The sequence below is a fragment of the Lynx rufus genome, unplaced genomic scaffold, assembly GCF_022079265.1.
Source record: "Lynx rufus isolate CCGP_SWC_20201006 ecotype Redwood Valley unplaced genomic scaffold, mLynRuf1.p SCAF_7, whole genome shotgun sequence".
Lineage (NCBI taxonomy): Eukaryota > Metazoa > Chordata > Mammalia > Carnivora > Felidae > Lynx > Lynx rufus.
In genome coordinates, this window is record NW_025814889.1 from 44,410,595 (window position 1) to 44,435,855 (window position 25,261).

General features: G+C 37.3%; 1 protein-coding gene across 1 annotated transcript; it reads right to left on the reverse strand.

Moving 5' to 3' along the window:
- Positions 1 to 13,609: 13,609 nt before the first annotated feature.
- Positions 13,610 to 23,424, reverse strand: LOC124501624 (NKG2-A/NKG2-B type II integral membrane protein-like). The gene is made up of 6 exons (XM_047065972.1): positions 23,238 to 23,424; positions 22,834 to 22,911; positions 22,330 to 22,383; positions 21,704 to 21,855; positions 13,993 to 14,096; positions 13,610 to 13,736 (listed from the first exon to the last, which is right to left on the reverse strand). The coding sequence occupies exons 1-6, from the start codon at positions 23,422 to 23,424 to the stop codon at positions 13,634 to 13,636; spliced, it is 678 nt and encodes a 225-aa protein (XP_046921928.1). The 3' UTR covers positions 13,610 to 13,633.
- Positions 23,425 to 25,261: the final 1,837 nt, after the last annotated feature.

Here is a 25,261-nt window from a genome sequence, read left to right on the forward strand (position 1 = left end):
TAGTAGAATCTGACAACAGAACAACAAAGAGATATGGACAATTTGCAACTGATGCAGCTATAGGGATGAATCACACAAGTTTAGCTTCACCTGAAAATGCCAAAAATACAATATGCATACCGTATTATTCCATCTACACAAACTTTTTAAAATGCAGAAAAGAACTTGATAGTGGCATTTTACCGTGCTGGTAATATTGATTTTCTCATTCCATACAATGGTGACACTGAAAACTCAGCTGTCTGTTGGCATTTATAGCATATGATCCATGTGTATGTACATTATACCACAATAACAACTATCAAGAGAATATTATGAAGAAATGCAAATATATGTAAATGTGATTTCTCTGATGCAGAAGGCACCTGAACAAAGTAATATTTATTCTTATTTTTAAAAAGCCTTTTGAAAGGGGCACCTGGGTGATTCCATTGGTTAAGCACCCGACTCTTGATTTTGGCTCAGGTCATGCTCTCAGGGTTTGTGAGTTTGAGCCCTGCATTCGGCTCTGTGCTGACACTGGGCAAAGTGTTTGGAATTTTCTCTCTGCCCCTGCCCCCCTCTCTGTCTCTGTCCCTCTCCCATCCACTTTATCACTCACACAAAGTAAATAAATTAAAATAAACTTTATAAAAACCTTTAGAAGATAGAAATGAATAGGAAATATCCATGCAAAGATCCTTAAGACATATAATACCTCTGAAAATGAACTTGTATAAACTCCCTGTTTAACAAAGGACAATGTAGGGGACACCTGGGCAGATTAGGCAGTTGTGCTTCTGCTCAGGTCATGAAAAGATTGCTCCTGAGATGGAGCCCCAAGTCAGGCTCTGTGCTGACACCATGGACCCCTCTTGGGATACTCTCTTCCTCTCTTTCTGCCCCTCGCACCGTTTGCATTCCCACTGTCTCAAAATAAATACATGCATATTTAAAACAAAAGGAAAGACTTTAAAGTAGAAAACTGACATAAAAAAAACATAAGGACAATAATTAAACACATGAGAAAGTGCAAAATTAGTACCCACACAATATGAAATGCATATTTCCAAAAAATGCAGTCATTCATTGGAAAAGTGTAGGCTTTTGAGTAAATGTTGTGGAAACAATGGGGTATCAAATATTATTAATAATTATATACTTTGACTATATTAAAAATGCTCAAAATTAAGTGAAAAAAAGTTCAAGATGTATTATAAAATGTGCAAGATGTACAGTTGGGCAGAGATTTTTTAGATAGAATATCAAAAGCACAATCCATAAAAGAAGAAATTGATGAAATGTAGTTCATCAAGGTAATATCTGCTCTTTGAAGAGAAAAGAAAGTCACAACTTGTGAAGAAACATTTATAAATCAAACATCTAATAAAAAACCTTGCCGCTGGGTACATAAAGATTTCTCAAAATACAATGAAAAAAAGTAAAAATATTGGCAAAATATTTCAATAGATACTTCACCAAACACCATGTATAGATGGCAAGTGAGTACAGGAAAAGATGCTGAACACTATTAATCTTAGGAGCATTCAAAATATAATCACCCCAGACCAGACTTCTTGTCCTGGAAAGAAAGAGCGGATAGACTTTTCCCTATTCCTCCCACCAACGCAGCTACAGTCCCTGGGCAGTATACAGAAGATGACATAAGATTCAGAAAGGTAATGAGAAAGCTGACAGATCCCAGCCCTGGAGACCCGAGGAATGACGTGGTGGTGAGCTCCCTGGAATTTCCCTCTACCTCACGTAGACTGGTGTCAGAGAGCCTAGCAAACCACAGACACCAACAGGTACACACCCAACTCTCCAAAATGTTTTTTCTCTCTTGTCAAATTAACAGATAAAAGACATGCTAGGAAGACAGAAATGTTTTAGACACAAACTGCGTGATTCTAATAAAAAACCATTGACTATTCACCAAAAATATCAACAGGCATGCATGGGAAATCAAGACTTTGTCTGATAAAAGAAAACTAAGAAAATGTATCACCATCAGACCCACTCTGAAAGAACTCCTAAAGGGAATAAATGGCAAAAGAAGGCATCTTGAATCATCAGGAAGAAAGAGAGAACAAAAGAAAGAATAAAACTCTCATAGGTATAATGGACTTTCCTTCACTGTGTTCTCTAAATTGTTTGATATTTGAAGGAAAATAATCAGTTGCAGCAAAATTATAAATTCCATGTGATCCTCAAAGTAAGTAGAGAAATATTTAGGACACAATATAATTCGGACATGGTAAGGGGCCATAAAAGCAAGTAAGTCTCTACATTTTACTCCAACTGCTGTGGGTTGTGACAGACTCTATAGACAGTGACCTGTGAATATGTAATTATCTATATGAAGATATATAATATCCATATTATTTATATAAAGGAGATTAGAACATATGTGTACATATATAACTTCATGTATATAAAGTTATTTATGAAGATGAGACCTACATTGTTCTAAATGATGCTCCGTCACAGAGGTAATGATGTAGAAAACTATAACCTTCACTTTTATCTCACAGCATCAGAAATAGAGCATCACAAAAAATAAATTCTAACTCGATCATAAACATAATGAAAGTTAAAAGATGAAGAAATAAAGAAAAAGGTGAGTCCAGGAAAATAATATAGGAAATAATATTCATGAACTATCGCTAACTTCTGAAATAGGTCCATAGTAATGATTGTAACACACCAAGTGCTAAGTAGGACTATGGTAACATTAAAATTCTGATCATTCCAGAGGGAGAGAAAGGGAAATAAAGAAGGAGGTGGGGAAAAAGAAAAGAAAAGAAGATTGACCAGACAAAGAAACTATGCGGCTTAAGGTATTATGCTGAGTGAAATAGTCAGGGAAGGACAGATATCATACGTTTCCACTCATACTTGGATGTTGAGAAACTTAACAGAAGACCAAGGTGGAAGGGAAGGGGGAAAAAATAGTTACAAACAGAGAGGGAGGGAGGCAACCCACAAGAGACTCTTAAATCCAGAGAACAAACTAGGGGTGGGTAGTGGGGTGGGGGAGAGAGGAAAATGGGTGATGGGCATTGAGGAAGGCACTTGCTGGGATGAGCACTGGGGGGTAGTATGTAAGCAATAAATCATGGGAATCTACTCCCAAAACCAAGAGCACATTGTAAACACTGTATGTTAGAAACTTGACAATAAATTATATTAACAAAATAAATAAATTCTGATCATTAAAAGACTCCATTATGAGAGTGAAAATGCATGTCACAAATATTTTCATCTTAAAAACTCGAGAAAGAGCTCGTATCTAAACTATGAAAAAGGCTTCTAAGAGGTGAAAAAAAGGCACCATCCTGGAGAAATGGGCAAGAGACACAGTTCTTCTCTTTCTCACAAAAGAGAATAGCCTTAAGATTTACAACCCAGGAAAATGGTACTGTGTATAACCATCAGAACTTATTAATTAATTTACTGACACTACTGAGATTTGGATCAAAAGACTAGTTGGTACAATGGATATTTACACAATACAATAAAAATGTAAGGAAAATTTAATACATTGAAATTTCCACATGTCAATGACTGTGCAATTTCAGACTAATGCTTACAGGGAAGTGTATTACAATTATACATAAATATAATTATGTTGTATTTATAAGTTATTATTTTATTATGAAAACCATAACATTTATATTACATAAATATGCTCTGTAAGATGTAGTTACATATAATAAAGGATTATAAATATGATATGTGGAGGAAGATATAGGAAAGACTTTTCATAACACAATTATTCATAATACCCATATAATAAAAAGGAACTAAATTACTGAGAATGGTTTTGAAACTGTCATATTCATATAAGAGAGTAGTGAAATTTCACAAACTATAGACAAATGTGTGAATATAGATGCATTACAGATAGCATCTGAGAGAAAGCAGACACACATAAAAATGCAAACTGAATGATTCCATTGATATAAAGCACCCAAATAGGCAGAAATATTTCATAAAATGAAAATGGGCAGGCCTGATAAAGACGCTAAACTTCTGTCCCATGATATGATTGGTATTTGTGTAGTTCTACATATTTTGTAATCAGTTTGCACAAATGCCTAATTTCCTTGATATGTTGTAAAATTAAATGTAAAGTTTGTTTCAGGAAAAAGAGCATTTCTAGAGACACAGGTTTCTATGAAAAGAACTGGAAATTATCAAATGTACATTCAAAGTATAAGAATATAAATAATGTGTCATAGAGTCAACATGTGGAGTATTAAAGACTTTAAAATAAATAAACTACAAATACATATGTCGCTATGGATGAACTCTACAAGCATAATAGTTACTCACAAGCTTTTAATAGAATCTGCAAACATCTGAAAACTTACCTTGTCCTCTTCATCATCATAGTAGAGCAGGTTAGAGTTCTTGGAAGCACAGGACGTCAAACTCTCATTCCACGATTTTCCCTCAGTGCTAATGTAATAGCAATTGTTGGAATACGTAAACCACTCTTTCAGACAATGACAACAGAGACACGCTGGAGAGAGATTACGAGATATTATCCAAAAAGCTTTGAATATTACAAAATGAAACTTTACATACTGTATATGGATACACATATGTGTACATAACATATTCATATACCCTCATGAGCTGGTAAAATTAAAGCAACACACACACACACGCACACACACACACACACACTCAGAGAAGAGTCAGGCCCTCATCCCTTAATTTATATGCCCATATAAAGGAACCACAAAAATGTCCATGTCTACATGTCCTGAGAATCACTGAACACAAACATCTTTATGGAATGACTTATCTTTTATCATGTTATAGGAGGAGAACATGTGAGGCAATTGTTAACAACGGGTACGGTGATTTTAAATGAGTATTTCTTCACACTGTTGCCTAAGAAGTTATACTCTCCTAGAATCATTATTTCTGAAAGTTCATTAAACGATTTTCTAATTCACTTTTTCCAAAAGAATCTGTTATCATCTTTGCCTACTTGCAGATAGAGCTAGAATAGACACTAAACTAATAACAGAATTTTGCGAGGGATGTTGTACCTTTCTGGATCTTGTTTCCAGGGAGGTTTTGTTCTGCTCTGGTCCTTCAGTAGCTTGAACATTAAAGTAGTCTTCAAGAAACATAAAATTAAATTAATTGGATCACAATAATTTGAGTTTCTTAGTATGAAATTTGGTATATTATTTAGAATTAGAAAATGCTGCAATAAAATTGATTTTACCAGTAAAAATTTAATAAAGTAATGAACATGAGGGGGGAAAATAATTCAAAAGCTAATGAACCCAACTTCACCATCTCTTACAGTATTTGGTTTAACCAATCTCAAGAATTCATTTGTATCTATCAATAAAGTCTCTCATATAACTTGACTGTGAGTTATAAAAATTCTGAAAAATGTTTAATACTCCCTACAATTATGTGTTGTTTCTATTTTAGATAAATTCAGAATAACTATTCCACATTTAGAGCATGCATCCATTAAAATGAGATAATAAAATTCCATATGTTATATTTCAAGGAACTGATGGTATTAAAGTGAAAAACTCCCTATTAGTCATTCAAACACTGACTTACAGGGAATAACGTTTATTTTTACCACAGTGGACATCAAGACAAGGCAGATGATTCCCAGAACCTCAGCAATGTACCTCCCTGGACACAAGAGAAATGAAAACACTAACAAAAGATGCATGGAAATAATCATTTCGGAAATTTACAAACAAGAGAAGCAACAACCTTCAGGGAATCAAATGTAAAAACTTGGACCCCAAACCCATATCTACCATTGTAATCTTCATTTAGAATATACCGTTGCATTGGCAGTCACATACTAATCCGTGACAGGTTGGTAACACTACGGTTTGTAACACTGGAACAAAGTGAGTCCCCAGACTTCAACGACACTACCATATTCCAACTTCCAGTTCTGATCCTCACAAATGAAAACTACGTGAGATCATTTCCTACTCTTTCCCTACAACCCTGCACCCCAACTTCAATCCCGGAACAGATATACCTCTCTGTATTAAATGTTTTACCTTTGCAGAGATAGTTCTTGTCAGTCTCTTGAAGCTCCTGAGAAGCAACTTGAAGATTGAATTCCGCATGGGCCATTTCCTGCTCAGTTACTGAAATGGATCTATTAATGCTCTCAGGTTTCACTTGCCATCTTTGTGACTCCTTAACCTGACTGAGTTTTGCCCAGGTTAGTCTTGCATTATTCGTCTCTGCAGCTGAGTAGTGTCAGGCACAGTGCTGAATGGAACTGCCCTGAAGGTCTTGATCAAGAGTGTGTGTCATGTGCTGACGACATTGCTAGTACAGTGACACTGGGTGGGGTGCAGGGTGAGGGATACTGCTCATTTGAAGTGGAACAATGTAAAATCTCGCTCCACTTCCCTTAGAGCTTAAATAAGTATGTTGTGACAGAATAACAGGGTTTTACAGTGACACAATGTTTGACACTGTAGTGATGGTTGGGAAAGTGTAAACAATACATTAGTGAAGAAGAAAACAATTCAAGAATAATACTGACCTCATTACTATAAGGTCAGATTCCAGGGACACCTTGCAACACTATTAGAATAGCCAGATTAAAATTAAAGGCTGTATTAGAGAAATACTGTTGCACCAATTTTGTGACGATTGAAAATCCATTATTGGTTAAAACTAGAGAGCTGTGAGACTAGGAAATACTAGTTTTAGCACATATAGGAATGTCCTGTAACACGTGACTTTTCTTTTGGGATTTAATTTTCTTTACTAAAGGGTAATATAATGCTATCAAGTGATATTTTATGTTGAAAATTGTGGAATTCTGAGATTTGTTGAATTTAAAAGGACTATTTTATATGTTGCAAAACATTATTTGACACACTAAACTTATCCAAAGCATGAACACTGGTGAAAACAAACAAAACAACAACAACAAGAACAAAACCCATATTTTTAAAAAGTATTATTTAACATCTGAAAAAGGATGTTGATTTCATGGCAAAAATATGAAAGTATTAAATGAGAAATAAATGTGTAAATCATTCATGGAAGAACACACTTGGTGCAAACTTCTAGAAGGATCTATGATATCAAAGGCAGTGAGAGTAGCTTTAGTTCTAGAGGAATGGTAAGGAATCACATAAATGTAATTTCATACTTCAGTCAATGAGGTCTGCAGTCCATCAACACTGTAATTCCTCCTGGCTCTCAAACTTTCAAAGTATCACCTGTTAAAAGTTACATCAGGGACGCCTGGGTGGCTCAGTGGATTAAGCGTCCGACTTCAGCTCAGGTCACGATCTCGCGGTCCATGAGTTCGAGCCCCGCGTCAGGCTCTGGGCTGATGGCTCAGAGCCTGGAGCCTGCTTCCGATTCTGTGTCTCCCTCTCTCTCTACCCCTCCCCCGTTCATGCTCTGTCTCTCTCTGTCTTAAAAATAAATAAACATTAAAAAAATTGTTTTTAAGTTACTTCATGGTGGGGAGGAGTTAAGGTGTTGGAATGGCACGGAGAGGCTGAGTTTGTCTCAACCCTGAAATGCAGCCAAATCAGCACCAAACCTTTTAGGTCACCTAGGACATTGATTTTAGGATTAATGCAACAATCTGCATAACTTGAGGCACAAAGTTGGCTTTTCTGCGGTGCAGAGAGATGAACTGAGGGGAGAAAAGTAGAAGAGGCTAGGGAGCCATTTTCACGGAGGGAACACAGAGAGAGAAAAACAAAAGGGGGAGAATGTGGTACATTGGGATCCTGCAAGAAAAGCACTCCCCCTGAAAGTAGCTGGAAAAAGAGACAGAAAGAGTGAAAATACTCGTAGGGGACTGAACAAGAAATCTGTCCCCCAAAACCACTGACAGGGGGAAAGGAGAGGTAGTACTGCCAGGTTTCTATAAACAGTAGAGCGGAGTCTGTCGTTTCAGAGTTCAGAGCCTGGTGGTGCTCTGGTGAGGAAGTGTGGCGAATCCCCAGGAGCAGGCAGTGCTGTCTGAACGGTCTATGTGCTGTAGAGACAGAACTGTTCCCCTGCTTGGAGTGCAGTTGGTAGTGGCCATATAGCTTCACAGGGGGTCAAGGTCCCAGTGGACCCCAGAGAGCAGCTATATTTTGCTAGTACTGGGGGCAGATGCCATAGTGCAACAAAAACCTGGAACTAGCTGTGTGTTGTTATTTCCCATAATCTCTGAACCTCTGGCACTGTGCAATCACATGAACATTTTCTGAGGCAAGCCGGCACCTGGCCATTGCTCAGCAACACCCTCCCCGAGAGAGTCAGTGCAGATCCAAGCAAGGGGTCTCTGAAATGTGGGGTTCTGAAACACAACCCTGTTTGTGATAAAATTCTGGAGGGAGGTTTCACCTGCAAGGTGGACAGCTTAGACATGGACAGGCTTGAAGTGTAGAGTGGGTGGAGGTCTGCAGCCAAGGAGGGGTGCTTGCTAGTGGGGCAGTGAGAGAGCAAGTCCCTGTGCCAAAGACTAGGACACTGGGTGAAGCCATTTCCACCTCTCTCACGCATGCACATGGGTGCCACACTGATCCACCCCAGTAACCTAAGCACTGCCTCCTAGTGGAGAATGGAGCTATTACACCAAGCCCTGCCCAACTGTGCCCTCCAAGCACACCCCCCAGAAAACCAGCACAAGTCACTCCACCTGCTTAGTGCATGAAATAGAGGAGGCTTCATTGTTTCAGTTCTAGGGGACAGTGCACTTCATTTGGGTTTCATTCTGTTTGCTGGTTCACTTATTGGCTCATTTTCATTGCTTCTGTTATAGCTTAAATTTGTTTCCCCTTTATTTTCTTTCTTTTTCTGGGATACAGAAAAAACTAGTTATTTTTAATTTTTTATTTTTAACGTTCCTATTTTATATCATTTTGTATTTCATTTTATTCTACTTTATTATATATTGTTTTTATTTCTAAAATTTTTTCTTACTTTTTCTCCTTTCCTTTCCTTTTCCTCTCTATTCTACCGAGATTTTTTTCAACATGCAGATCAAAACACACCTAGGATCTAGCTTCCTTCATTTGACTTTTTGTTTTCTTTTCAAATTTTAATTTTAATTTTTTATTTTCTTAATTTTTTTCTTCCTTCAAAATGGCAAAACAAAGGACTTAACCCCAAAAGTGAGAACAGGAAGATATGACAGCCACAGACTTTGTCAACACACACAAAAGTAAGATGTCTGAACTAGAATTAAGAACCACGATAATGTGAATACTAGCTGGGGTTGAAAAAGCATAGAAGACACCTGAGAATCCTTTCTGGAGAGATAGAAATAAAACCTAGTCAGGCTGAGAGTAAAAATGCTACAACCGAGATTTAAAAGGAATGCATGCCACGATGGAAAGGCTGCATAAGGCAGTGAAGTGAATCAGTGACATAGAAGATAAAGTTATGGAGAATAATGAAGCAGAAGAAAGAGAGAAAAAAGGCAAGGAGCAGGATACAAGACTTGGAGAGCTCAGTGACTTAGTAGAAAGGAATAACATCCAAAAGAGAGGAGTTCCGAAAGATGAAGAGAGAGAGAAAGGGGCAGAAAGTTTAGATGAGTAAAATACCAGACCACTTTGCTAATTCGGGAGGACACAGATGTCAAAATCCAGGAAGCACAGAGGCCTCCCATTAGATTCCACAAAAACTGACCATCACCAAAGCATATCTTAGTAAAATTCACCAAATACACCAACAAGGAACGAATTGTGAAAGCATCAAAGGAAAAAAGTCCTTACCCTATAAGGGAAGACACATCAAGTTCGCAGCTGACATATCCACATAAACTTTGCAGGCCAGAAGGAGTGACAGGATATATTCAACGTGCTGACTCAGAAAAATATGCAGTCAAGACTTCTTTATCCAGCAAGACTGTCATTCAGAATAGAAGGAGTGATAAAGAGTTGCCCAGAGACACAAAAAATAAAAGAGTTCATGACAAATAAACCAGCCCTGCATGAAATATTAACGGAACACTTTTAGTGGAGAAAAGACAAAACAAAACAAAAAAGACCAAAAGCAACAAAGACTAGAAAGGACCAGAACATCACCAGCAACATCAACTCTAGAAGTAACACAATGGTACTAAATTCATATCTTTCAGTACTCACTCTAAATGGAAAAGGACTAAATGCTCCAATCACAAGACGTAGGGTATCAGAATGGATAAGAAAAAAGGTATATGCTTCTAACAAGAGACTCATTTTACCTAAAGTCATCTGCAGATTAAAATAAGGGGATGGAGAACCATCTATCATGCTTATGGACATCAAAAGAAGCCTGGAGTAGCTGACTTATATCAGACAAAGTAGATTTAAAAATAAAGACTGTAACAAGAGATGAAGGGCATTAAATCATTATTAAGGGATCTATCCATCAAGAGGATCTAACAGTTGTAAATGCATATTCCCACAATGTGGGAGCACCCGAATATATAAATCAATTAATTACAAACATAAATTTCATTGGCAATAATACCATAAGAGTAGGGGACTTCAACACCCACATCTTACAGTAATGAATCATGTAAACAGAAAATCAACAAGGAAACACTGGCTTTGAATGACACGCTGGACCGGATGGGCTTAACAGATACATTCAGAACACATCATCCTAAAGTAGCAGAATACACATTCTTCTCGAGTTCACATGGAACATTCTCCAGAATACATCACATACTGGGTCCCAAATAAGCCCTTAACAAGTACAAAAAGGTTGAGACCATACTGTGCACAATTTCAGACCACAACACTATGAAGCTTGAAATCCACAATAAGAAAAACTTTGGAAAGACCATACATACTCGGAGATTAAAGAACGTCCTACTAAAATATGGATGGGTTATCCGTGAAATTAAAGAGGAAACTAAAAATACATGGAAGACTATGAAATGAAAACAAGATATTCCAAAACCTCTGCGATGCAGCAAAGGTTATAAGAAGGAAGTACATAAGAAGGCCTTCCTGAAGGAGGAAGAAAGGTCTTAAATATGCAACCTAAAGTTACACCTAAAAAGGCGGGATAGAGAACAGCAAATAAACTCCAAAGGCAGCAGAAGAAGGGAAATAAAAAAGATTAGAGCAGAAATCCATGATATTGAAATAAAAACTAAAAGAACAGATAAAGGAAAGCATGAACTTGTTCTTTGAAAGAATTAACAAAATGGGGGCGCCTGGGTGGCGCAGTCGGTTAAGCGTCCGACTTCAGCCAGGTCACGATCTCGCGGTCCGGGAGTTCGAGCCCCGCGTCAGGCTCTGGGCTGATGGCTCAGAGCCTGGAGCCTGTTTCCGATTCTGTGTCTCCCTCTCTCTCTGCCCCTCCCCCGTTCATGCTCTGTCTCTCTCTGTCCCAAAAATAAATAAACGTTGAAAAAAAAAAATTTTTAAAAAAAGAAAGAATTAACAAAATCGATAACCCCATAGCCAGACTGGTCAAAAAGAAACACGGAAAGAACCCAAATAAAATCACAAATGGAAGAGAAGATATTACCACCAACACCACAGAAATACAAACAATAATAAGAGAACATTATGAGCAATTATAGGCAAACAAAGGTTAATCCACAATAGCCAAAGTATGGAAAAGAGCCCAAATGACCATCGACTGATGAATGAAGATGTGCCATATATATGTGTGTGTGTGTATATATATATATATATATATATACACATATATACAGTAGAATATTCATATTATTTGGTGATCAAAAAGAATGAAACCTTTGGGGCGCCTGGGTGGCGCAGTCGGTTGAGCGTCCGACTTCAGCCAGGTCACGATCTCGCGGTCCGGGAGTTCGAGCCCCGCGTCAGGCTCTGGGCTGATGGCTCAGAGCCTGGAGCCTGTTTCCGATTCTGTGTCTCCCTCTCTCTCTGCCCCTCCCCCGTTCATGCTCTGTCTCTCTCTGTCCCAAAAATAAATAAACGTTGAAAAAAAAAATTAAAAAAAAAAAAAAAGAATGAAACCTTTGCATTTGCAACAATGTAGATGGAAGTAGAGTGTATTATGCTTAGCAAAATAAGTCAGTCACAGAAAGACAAATATCACAGCCTGTCACTCATATGTGAAGTTTACGGAAGAAAACAAATGACCATAGAGGGAAGGGAAGCCAAAATAAGCTAAAAAACAGTAAGGGACTGATCCATAAGAGACTCTTAAATGCAGAGAACAAATTGAGGGTTTTTGGAGGGGTGTTGGGTGTGGGGATGGGCAATGGGCATTAAGGAGGGCACTTGTTGGTATGAGCACTTGTGCTATATATAAATGTTGAATCCCTCAATTCTATTTCTAAAATCATTATTAACTATATGTTAACTAATTTGGATTTAAATTTTAAAAATTATTATAAAACATAAAATAAAATAAAATAAAAAAAATAAAATAAAATAAAATAAAATAAAATAATAAAATAAAATAATTACTGGAAGCAATAATAACTAAAATATATTTAGTACTCTCAGCTCCAAAACCACCCTCAGTGCCCTGTTCTCAGATAACAGTGGAAGATCCTATCCATTTTCTCTCTTGTCATCTCACATGAAGTTGACTTTTGTCAGTAAAAGACAATGGAGAGCCAGTGCAGCAGAAAGGGCTCTTCTTCCTGGCTTCATGGTGTTTTCTCTCCTTTGGCCTCCATGGCTTGGTTGCCAGTTGCAGTCTTGCAGGAAGTCACATGTATTCATCCTCCGGCAAGCTCTTGTAGGCAATCTGTCAGTTTCGTGTCTTCTGGTCTTTCCTCCTGATGCTCTGACAGGGAGCTGTTCCTGTGTGCCAGTCACAGCCTGAGATCCTTCCTCACCACGTTCAGCCCATGGAGTGTGGAGCTGCCCTGCCCCAGGCCAATCCAGTGAGCATGTCTGTCATGAAGCTGTGTGCACCCACATCATCCTCGATGACATCTAAATCCCATCTTCAGAGAGCAGACCTGGCTTCCCAGTGATCCCTCCTTTAATTCTGAGATATTCTTTGTCATTTTATTTAACTTAGTAGCCTTCCTCTTAGTAAGCTTTCCCTTATAAGTAGATAATAACTGTTTACCTCAACTTCCTTCCTTGTTTCTGTCTCCCGACTCAATTCTGACTCATACCCTTGTCACCCTGGGGTGTTCAAGCCTCATCTGAGGCCCTTAAAGGACTAGAACAAATCAGCTAATTTGGAAATAGAAATGGAATTATTCACTGTATTGGGAATATTACACTAATATTATGATTTGAAATTTATATATAATTATTTTACTAAATAGCAAAGCATAAGAAATAAATACTATATACAGAGTATATTTTTTTACACTAATATAATTAAATTTGAGAACAGTTCCATTAGACCAAGATGAAGCCTCAAGTACTCTTTGGACTTTGGGTGATATATATGCATTGATGTGGATTCATCCTTGGTAAGAAATGAAACACTCTAGTGAGTGATGTGGGAGAGGCCATGCACATGTGCAGACAGGGACAATACAGGAAATCTCAGGAGCTTCTTCTTAATTTTGTTGGGAACCTAAAATTACACTAAAAAACATTATCTTAAAAATATGCAGAATAAATAATCATATGGCTTTTGAAATAATGAGAGATGTATTCTTTATAAATGGTGAAATAACATTATACCAAAGTGAAATAACTAGAATGTCTGGTGCTTACAAACATAAGGTCTTAATTACTGAGCAGGGTGCATAAAACGTTTTTACTTGAAAATTGAAATATGGACACTTCTTGTCACTCTCTGAAGATGCTGACAACCTGAAATACAGGGAATTATACCTCATTAATCTTACCGTAAGATTACTTACGTCTCTTACTATGTACCGTAGTATTTTGATGAATAAACCATCCATTTTGACTATTACTTATATATCTCCATCTCAAGATTTCCCATACCATTTTTCTCTGGAAAACCTTCAACTACTGTGTTTATCCGATTGTTCACACATTGCTCTTTTTGTTTCTAAGAACAATTCTTGTGAGGCATAAAATAAAAAGTTGTCAGGAGACTTACATGTTAGAAGAAAATGTTATGGCCTTTGGCTGCACAGATGAACTATGATTTCTTCTCTGGGAGCCTCTAATCCATGTAGTAGCAGAGAGTAAATTCAACAAAAACTATGAGAAAATAAATTTTATTGGAAGTCAAATACAAGCTCTTACACTCTTTTGAATTCTGTAGTAACAAATAAAAGTTCTTTGCTTCTAACTTTATAGAAACTTTCCAATTATAATATAATGTTACACACTGGACACGTAAGTATAAAATTATCTTAGTAGGACTAAGTGAAAAGGACAAACTGACCACAAAAACAATTTCAGAGTTTAGAAGATGGATCAAAGCTTAATAACTTATGAAATATGGTCCGTGGAAATTCAAATCAGAAACACACGTGTAATCTTCTCGCCTAGGATGTTCCCGAGCCTCCCTACCTGCCCACCACTGGCTCAGTGATCCAGAAGATTGTAGCTTTACAGTTGGGAGAATCTGCAAAGAGCAATGGTGCTGGTGCCACAGGGAGAGAGGTGATCAGCACTGGGGATGGGGACGAGTACCCATTGATGTTTCAGCTCCAAGTGCTGATTTCGCTCAGTAATGATGAAGAAAACCCATACCTATCTGGTCAGAGCTTGTGGTGTTTGTGTCAAGCACTGTGACCCCCACAAATATAATGGAAAGATACTGGATGTGAGAATATAACGGAAGAGTTGACCATTAGTTTCCAACACTCTTAGCTTATGGAAAAAATAGACACACATGGAGAGGAGACCAAGAGGAACCCAGGAGAAAGTGAGAATACAGGAGACCTGAGAACTGTTAGCAACAGTATGAACAGTCCCTCTCACAATCACAGACACAGGCACAGATGTCACACTGCAGAAATGGAGTCCATACTGATTTGCAATATTTGAATATATTCGTTCTAAAAAAATAGTAATTAACATCAAAGGTAAAAGTTACAAGGTCATAAAAATAAGCAATGAGAATTTGGAAACAATTGAACAAAACTATCAGCAGACAGATTTAGTGGAGAAGATTCTGCCATAAATGTTTGGCCAAAAAAAATAGTAAATCTAGGAAAAATGTCTTACAATGCATGTTTCTGAATTCTATTTTTAAAAAGTGTCTACCTAAAAAGTAAAAAAATATGAAGAGAAATTTAAAAATGTCTTCCAACGAAAGGAAAGCATAGGTCAATAGAAACGTCTGCTGGGATAAGTTGTTGCACATATTAGAACAAAAGTGTTTAGAAGTCATATTTGTAAATATATGAAAACTATAAAGAAAACTTAGTTGAAATAATTGCATGAACATGTGATGGCAGCAATTTAGCAGGTAGGAAATATCAATAGAGAAATAAAACTATATGAAGAAACCACAGAGAATCTCAGTGCATAAATCCATACCCGAAATGGAAAATCCACTCAAGTAGAAAAAAACTGATGAATTTGAAGTAGTAACAAATTTATTTATAACTTAGGATGAGAGAGAAGAAAGAGAACAATTTACAGAATTCAGAGACTTTCAAAAGAGTATCAGGAAAGCCAGCTTAGTTCTAAGTAGAATATGAGAAGAACAACAGAGGTAGAAAAAAAAAAACAACCAGGACAACAATCTTAAGGCACAATGAAGGAACAGCTTACTAATATCATTTAAAATATTTATAGACACCAGAGACGTAGCAAACTGCTAATGAGCACTTACAAATCCATGTCTCACGACATCATAATGAAATGACCAAAGAACACTGGCAAATACAGACAAAGAAATACTCTTGAGGGAACAGAGTGGATTGTGAAGTGACTTAAGTCAGTGTGAAAATCAGGGATGGGTGGTGACACGTCTTCCACCTCCATCAGCCTTACGCCACATTATCTAGGACAGGATCCATATCCCTGCCCTGCACACTACTTCCGAATGGAACGGGATACAAGCAGCAAGTTGAAGGAACAGAAAGACACAGAGTCTAAATCCCCCATGGAAACAATACCTTAAAAATATCCAGACACAAATCGAGGTATAATTGGTCTAACCAGCTTTGATAAAGGTGCCAGGACCATTCAGTAGGGAAAGAGAGCATCTTTCACAAAGGGTGTTGGGAAACTGACTTCCCTCCCACATGCAGAAGATTGAAGCTGGATGTTTCCGTTTACACCATATACTAAAATTAACTCAAAGTGGACTAAAGACATAAATGTAAGGTGTAGAAGTTCCTCAAAGAAAAATTGGGGGGAAAATAAACAACACTGTATTGGGCAATGATTTCTTGGCTCTGCCACCAAAACCAGACCACAAAGGAAAAGTCCATTGTAGACAAATGTGTGATATCAACCTAAACATTTCTGTGCAACAAAGGGCATGATCAACGATGAAAAGACAGAGTGGAAAAAACACTTGCAAATCATACATCAAACAGGGAATCACATCTAAAATATAAAATTAGGGGCGCCTGGGTGGCGCAGTCGGTTAAGCGTCCGACTTCAGCCAGGTCACGATCTCGCGGTCCGTGAGTTCGAGCCCCGCGTCAGGCTCTGGGCTGATGGCTCGGAGCCTGGAGCCTGTTTCCGATTCTGTGTCTCCCTCTCTCTCTGCCCCTCCCCTGTTCATGCTCTGTCTCTCTCTGTCCCAAAAATAAATAAACGTTGAAAAAAAAATTTAAAATATAAAATTAATCTACAAGTTAGTACCAACAACAACAAACACCAAAACACAATTAAAAAAATAGGGCAAAGAAATTAAAAAGGCATATTTCCAAAGACAATATAAATTGTGAAAAATCATATGGAAAGATGCTAATGATCAGAGAAATGCAAATCAAAATCATGATGAGTTATCATCTCATACTCATTAGGATGGATGGTATAAAAAAAAAGCTCAAGTGCCTGGGTGGCTTAGTTGGTTAAGTTTCCAACTCTTGGTGTTGACTCAGGTCATGTTCGCACATTTGTGGGTTTGAGCCCCGCATCAGGCTCTGTGTTGACAATGCAGAGCCAGATTCAGATGCTCTCCCTTTCCCTCCCTCTCCACCTCCCCTGCTTGCTCTCTCTCTTTCTCTCTCTCTCAAAACAAATAAATAACATTTTTTTAGAAAAGGGTCAGTGAGGAGGTCGACCAGGAGGAGACTACACACTGTTGTTGGGAATGTAAATCGATCACCGTTATGAAGAAGGGAATGGAGCTTCTTCAAGAAATTGAAAATACAATTACCACATGAATCAGTAATCCTACATGTAGGAAACTATCTAAAAGAATTGAAAGCAAGATCTCAAAGATATATATACACCCATGCTCACTGCAGCATTATTCATTGGAGCCACGGGGCAAAAGCCACCCAAATGTCCACTGATGGATGAATGGAGAAAGAAAGCGTGGTATACACATAACACTGTAATATTATTCAGTTGTAAATGGAAGGAAATCTTATCACCTGCCACAATATGCATGAAATTCCAGGACATTATGCTAAGTGAAATAAGCCAGTCATACACATGAAAAAAAAAAAAAAAAAAAACAAAACCTGTTTGATTCCACTTATAGAAAGTATCCAAAGTAGTAAAAGTGATAGAAACAACAAGTAGAATAGTGGTTGCTCAGGTTGAGGGGAAAGTGTTGAAGGAGAATTATTGTGCAGTGAGTTGAGTTCCAGTTTTACAAGGGGAGAGCTCTAGATATCTTTTGCAACAATGTAATAGTTGGCACTCCTAACTTAAACTGGGTGCTTCAACTGGTTACGATGGATGATCTAGTTAAATGCAATGTAAGATGTGCGAGAGTATAGGATTCCCGCTATATGACACTCTGGAAAAAACAAAATTCTGGAGACAGTAAATTGATCAGTGGTTGACAGGGTTTAGGGGGAAGGAAGGATGGATAGGGGGAGCACAGAGGATTTTGAAGGATGGGAAACTATTCTGTAGAACTCCATAATGTTTGATAGACATCACTATATACTTTCCCAAACGCATAAAATGCCCAACCTCAAGAGTAAGCTTTGAAGTAAACTATGGTCTTTGGCTGATAATGATGTGTCACTACAGGTGTATCAGTTGTGGCAAGTGAGCCACCCCATTGAGGGCTTTGAAAATGAGAGAGTCCATGAACTGCTCCTGCATTGACACATAGGAGGGGAATACAGCATATACCGGTGCTATGTCTGAGTTTTGCTATGAACCTAAAACTGCTCTAAGACACTAGTCTATTTTTTTAACATAGGTACTGTGTTAAATTCTATGTTATGGGGTCATGGTATTTTCTGCAACAGCTTAAAAAATAAAATCAAAGTCAAACCCACAAAAAGAGGTGATCTTGACAAGGGGAGGAGAAAAACAACTCAGTATCTTTAGGTAAATAGCAATATGATTAAAAGATGAGTTCTGACTGGAAAAATAGTGGGAAAAAAAAGAAAGAAACCCACTACCTGTGTGCACAAGTGCGCGCGCGCACACACACACACACACACACACACACACACAACAAATAAACAAACAACCAAAACAAAGCAAAAATACCTGTCAAACAGGAATTATACATTCAGAAAAGAGTTTTTCAGAAAACAAGATGCATAAAGACCCCACATCAGACACAAAAACGAACAGAATTTATTTTTACTACACCTGCCTTTCAACAATGTTCTTCAAGCTACAAGTAAAATGACACTAGATGGTAATGCATATCCGCAAGAAGGATTAGAGATCACCAGAAATGATAAATAGGTTGGTAAATGTTTAGATCTGTGTATGAATTTTCCTCTCTGAATTTCTTGAAAAGATAAGATATTTGCAGCCATAATTATAACACTGTATGGTGGGATCTATACTACAAACCTTATATTTTTAGCATTTGTTAATGTGTGTGGTACAAAGTCTCCACGAATGTTTCCCTTCAGGTTTCCAATGTGAAAGCACGAAAGCAGAGAAGGTAAAGAGATGCATAGTTTGTGTTCAGAAACCAGTGTGAGCTGGCTTCAGTACAGCACTGTCAGAAGTACAGATTTCCCCTCTCTCTGACAGTAGGTTGTTCCTATGAAAACTTTCCTAAGCTGAAATAGTGTAAATTGAGGAAGCAAATAGCATTAATTTACACGGAAAAATTGCTGAGCATCCCTGTTCCAAACATTCACCACCACCCCCAAAACACAAAACACAAAAAATAACCTCCCTTAGGCTTTTCTGATACCTCAAGACATGCCTTGTGAATGGAGAGGTACAGAAAATCAATTGAGATGAAGCACAGACACTCAAAAATACAGTTCAAACCTACGCCTGATACTGATAAACAGAGTGTACTGTTTTTTGAGAAATGAACTTGACAGGAACAGTCTTGCTCCTTGGGCTGTGAGCTGCTTCTCTAACATTAAACTAGCCCTGAACACAATGGAAGAATTGCTATGGAGAATACATGGTAAAAGAAGGCATTTTGGATCATAAGGAAGAAACAAAGGACAAACGTAAGAATAAAATTCTTACCAGGTATAATGGACTTTCCTTCACCTCCTGTGTTTTTGAAATTGATATTTGAAGCAAAAGTATCAGTGGAAGCAAAGTTATAACATGCATGATTTAGGACACTTATAGTATAAATGGGACACGGTAATGGACCATAAAAGCAAGTAAGTCTCTACATTTTACTCGAACTGCTGTGGGTTGTGATAGACTGTGTAGACTGTGATCTATGAATATACAATCATCTATATAAAGATATATAATATCTATATTACTTGTATCAAGGAGATTGGAGCACATCTGTACATATATATATATAAATTTATGTATGTAAAGTTACTGATGAAGAAAAGACCTACTTTGCTATAAATGATGCTCCGTCAATGAGGTAATGATGTAGAAATATACAACTTTCACTCTTATCTCACAGCCTCAGACATAAAGCATCACAAAAAATAAATTCTAACTGGATCATAAATCATAATGGAAAGTTAAAATATAAAGAAATAAAAAAAGGTAAGTACAGGAAAATAATACAGGAAATTCTATTCATGAACTTTGGCTAACTTCTGAAATAGGTCCAATAATACTCATTGTAATGTACAAAACGCTAAGTAGGACCATGGTAACATAAAAATTCTGATCATTAAAAGACTCCAATAGGAGAGTGAAAATGCAGATGCAGGTATTTGCATCTTAAAAGCTCAAAAAAGAGCTCATGTCTAAAATATGACAAAGACTTCTGAGAAGTGAAAAGAAGACACCGTCCTGGAGAAATGGGCAAGAGACACAACCCAGCACTTCTCATTCTCACAAGAGAGAAGAGCCTTGAGATTTACAGCCCAGGAAAATGGTACTGTGAATAACCATCAGAACATATTAATTAATTTTTCTGAGACTACTGATCACAGGACTTTTAGATCAAAGGCCTATTTGGTACAATGTATTTTACACAATAAAATAAAAAAAATGTAGGCATAAATTTTTATATTGAAATATACACATATCTATGACTATGCAATTGCATACTAATGCCTACAGAGAAATGTAGCATAATTATACATGAATACAATTATGTTATATTTATACATTATTATTTTATTATGAAAACCATACATTTATGTTACATAAATATATAATATGTCACTATGTGTAATAAATGATTATAAATATGATATGTGGAAAAGACATAGTAAAGACTTTTCCTAACATAATTATTCATAATACCCACATATGAAAAAGGAATAAATTTCTGAGAATGGTTTTTAAAATCTCATATTCATATGAGAGCAGTGAAAGTTCACAAACTATAGACAAGTGTGTTAATGTAGATGGATGACAGGTAGCACCTGGGAGAGAAGGGAGACACACATAAAAGTGCACCCTGAATGATTCCATTGGTACGCAGCCCCAAAATAAGCAGAGATATTTCATAAAAGGAAAATGGGCAGGCCTGATAAAGGCTCTAAACTTCAGTCTCATGATGTAATTTATAATTGTGTGATTCTAACTACATTGTAATCAATGTGCACAATCATATGCCTAGTTTCCTTGATGCGTTGTAAAATTCAATAGTAAAGTTAATTTCAGACAAAAGAGCATTTCTAGAAGCGCAGGATCCTATGAAAAGCAAGAACTGAAATTATCAAATGTACATTCAAGGTATAAAACTATAAATAATGTGTCATAGAGTCAAACCATGGAATATTAAACACTTTAAAATTTTTTTTTTTCAACGTTTATTTATTTTTGGGACAGAGAGAGACAGAGCATGAACGGGGGAGGGGCAGAGAGAGAGGGAGACACAGAATGGGAAACAGGCTCCAGGCTCTGAGCCATCAGCCCAGAGCCCGACGCGGGGCTCGAACTCACGGACCGCGAGATCGTGACCTGGCTGAAGTCGGACGCTTAACCGACTGCGCCACCCAGGCGCCCCAATTAAACACTTTAAAAAATAAACTACAAATACATATAAACTATGGATGAATTCTACAAGCATAATATTAATTGCAAGATTTTTCTTTTTATTTTTTAACATTTATTTATTTTTGAGACGCAGAGAGAGAACATGAGCAGGGGAGAATTAGAGAGAGAGGGAGACACAGAATCTGAAGCAGACTCCAGGCTCTGGGCTGTCAGCACAGAGCCCGCTGTGGGGCTCAAACTTATGAAACTTGAGATCATGACCTGAGCCGAAGTCGGAGGCTAATTCCACCGAGGCACTCAGGAGCCCCATTTAATGACAAGCTTTTAATAGAATCTGGAAACATCTGAAAACTTACCTTGTCCTCTTCATCATCATAGTAGAGCAGGTTGGAGTTGTTAGAAGCACAGGACATCAAACTCTCGTTCCATGATTTTCCCTCAGTGCTAATGTAATAGCAATTGTTGGAATACGTAAACCACTCTTTCAGACAATGACAACAGAGACACGCTGGAGACAGATTATGAGATATTATCCAAAAAGCTTTGAATATTACAAAATGAAACTTTACATAGTGTATATGGATACACATATGTGTACATAACATTCGTAGACCCTCAAGCTGGTAAAATTATACAAAACACACACACACTCAGAGAAGAGTCAGGCTTTCATCCCCTAATTTATGTGCCCATATAAGCAGCCACAAAATGTCCAACTCTACATATCCTGAGAATCACTGAACACAACCATCTTTATGGAATGATTTACCTTTTATCATGTTGTAGAAGGAGGAAATGCGAGGCAATTGTTAACAACAGGTACGGTGATTTTGAATGAGCAATTCTCCATCATTGCTGAAAGTTCATTAAGCGATTTCTGAATTCACTTTTTCCCAAAGAATCTGTTATCATCTTTGCCTACTTGAAGATAGAGCTCAAAGAGACACGGAAGTAATAACAGAATTTGCAAGGGATGTTGTACCTTTCTGGATCCTTGTTTCCAGGGACGTTTTGTTCTGTGCTGGTCCTTCAGTAGCTAGAACATTAAAGCAATTCTCAAAAACATAATATTCAATGAAATAAATCAATAATTTGAGTTTCCTAGTTTAAAATTGAGTGTGCTATTTTACCAGAAAAATTGAATAAAGTAATGAACATGAGGGAAAATAATTCAAAAGCTTAAAAAACCAAACCTCACCATCTCTTACAATATTTCCTTTAAGCAATCACAAGAATTAATGTGTATTTCACCATAAAGTCTCTTGGGATGACTTGCCTTTGAGTTATTAAATCCAGATATGTGTTTAATTCTCCCTAAATTTATTCTGTTATTTCTACTTTCGATAACCTTTAAATAATAATTCCACACTTAGAACATACACGCTTTAAAATGAGATAATAAATACAAAGTGTTACACAATATGTCGAGGAACTAATGATCAATAAATTGAAAAATTCCCTTTTAGTCATTCAAACACGAACTTACAGGGAATAACAGCTATTGTTACCACAGTGGACATCAAGACGAGGCAGAGGATTCCCAAGATACCGGCAATGAGCTTCTCTGGACATGAAGGTGAATAGTTGGAAGAGAAATGCAAACACTGAGAAAGGATGCCCGCAAACAATCATTTAGGAGATTTACAAACAAGAGAACCCACAATGCACAGGGAATCACATACAATAACCTGCACCTCAAACCCATCACTATCATTGGAATCTTCTCTCAGAATATACCAATGCTTTCAATTACAATACCATATTCCAACCTCCAGCTCTGGTGCTCACAAATGAAAACTATGTGAGATCACTTCCTACTCTTTCCCTACACCCCTACACCCCAACTTCAAATCCTAAAACAGACATACTTGTCTGTATTAAATGTTTTACCTTTGCAGGGAGAGTTCTTGCCATTCCCTTGAAGGTCCCGAGAAGCATTTTGAAGATTCAATTCTGCATAGGCTATCTCCTCCTCAGTTACTGGAATGGAACTTTTCGTGCCCTTAGGTTGCACTTGCTGTCTTTTTGAGCCCTTAGCATGATGGAGTTCTGCATAAGTCACGCCTTGGTTGTTCATGTCTGCAGCTGAGTAGTGTCAGCTACAATGTGGATGAAACTGCCCTGAAGGTCTTGATCAAGAGTGTGTGTCATGTGCTGACGACATTGCTAGTCCAGTGACACCGGGTGGGGTGCAGGGTGAGGGAAGCTCCTCATTTGCAGTTGAACAATAGAAAGTCTGGTACTAACTTGTGTCGAGATTGAAATAAGTGTTTCATGATAGAATAAGTGGATTTTTACAGTAATAGCAGAATAGTATTGGTTGCAAAACATGTAAAGCAATAAATTGGTATAGAAGAAAGGAATTCATGAATAATAGTGTCCTCATTAAAGTAAGGTCAGATTCCACATACATATTTCAACACTATTAGAATAACCAGATTAATTAAAGTGCTGTATTAGAAAAAAGTGTTGTATCAATTTTGACAATGTTAAAACCCATTACTGGTTGAAAATTAGGTGCTCTAAGATTGGAGAATATTGTTTTTAGTACATATAGGAATTCCCTGTTGCAAACCACTTTTATTTGTGGTTTGAAACTGTGTTTCTAAAAAGTAATGCAGTGCTATCAAAGTGATATTTTATTTTGAACATCTGGGGAGTTCTGAGAATTGTTAAATTTTAGAAGAAATATTTCATATGTTGCAAAATGTTACAAGACACACTAAAATTGCCCAAAGCAGGAACAATAGTGAAAACAAAAGGAAACAAAGCATTTTTTAAAAGAGGACTTACCATCAGAAAGTGACAATTGACTTAACGGCAAAGATATGAAAGCATAAAATGATAAATAAAAGGACAGATCATTTATGGGAGAACACAGTTGTTACAAACGTCTAGAAAGATCTATGATTTCAAAGGCAGTTAGGGTAACTCCAGTTGTTTAGTTATACTAAAACTCACATAAATGTATTCAGACCTCAGTCAAGGAACTGTGCAGTCAGTGAACTCTGGAATTACTCCTGTCTCTCCAAGTACAAAGTATCAGCTTCAAAAATTATTTCGAGGGGCACCTGGGTGGCTCAGTCAACTGAGCGTTTGGTTGATCTACCAACTTTCGCTCAGGTCATGATCTCATGGTTCGTGAGTTCGAACCCCACGCGGGGCTCTGTGCTGACAGCTCATAGTCTGGAGCATGCTTGAGATCTGTGTCTCCCTCTCTCTGTCCCTCTCCTGCTCATTCTGTGTCCCTCTCTGTCTCTCCAAAATAAATAAACATGAAAAATTAAAAAAAATAAAAATTAAAAAGATTTATTTCATGTCTAGCTATCTAGTTTAGTAATCTAAAATACGAATTAAAAGACGTACACTATAACGCATATAAAGCACTTAAACTCAATCTGAGTGGTCTAAGTTCTCAATAATGTGTTAGTGATTTTAATTATTTTTATTAAAACAATTTTGTTGTTTCCTTTTGAGAGAGAGAGACAGAGAGTAAGACAGACCGTGAGTGGGGGAGGTTTAGAGAGAGTAAGACACACAATCTGAAGGAGACTCCAGGCTCCGTGCTGTAGCACGGAGTCTGAGGTAGGGCTCGAACACAGACCGTGAGATCATGACCCCTGCCGAATTTGGACGCCCAACCGACTGAGCCAACCAAGTGCCCCAATTTTAATTATTTTTAACACAGTAACCATTTATCATTACTGATTCATAGCATTTACACCATGTAACAATTCATTACACAAGAGCGTCTTTCAGTATTGAATATCTTTCTTGGCCAAGTTTTGTTCAATTTTATAAAAAGTTTTTGGATTGTTTATAGTTAAGTTTAAATTAGCATTTTTACACAAGGTACTCATCTTGAATTTTATGAAGAATCAAACTGCTTTCATTTATTGAAATAACTGTATCAG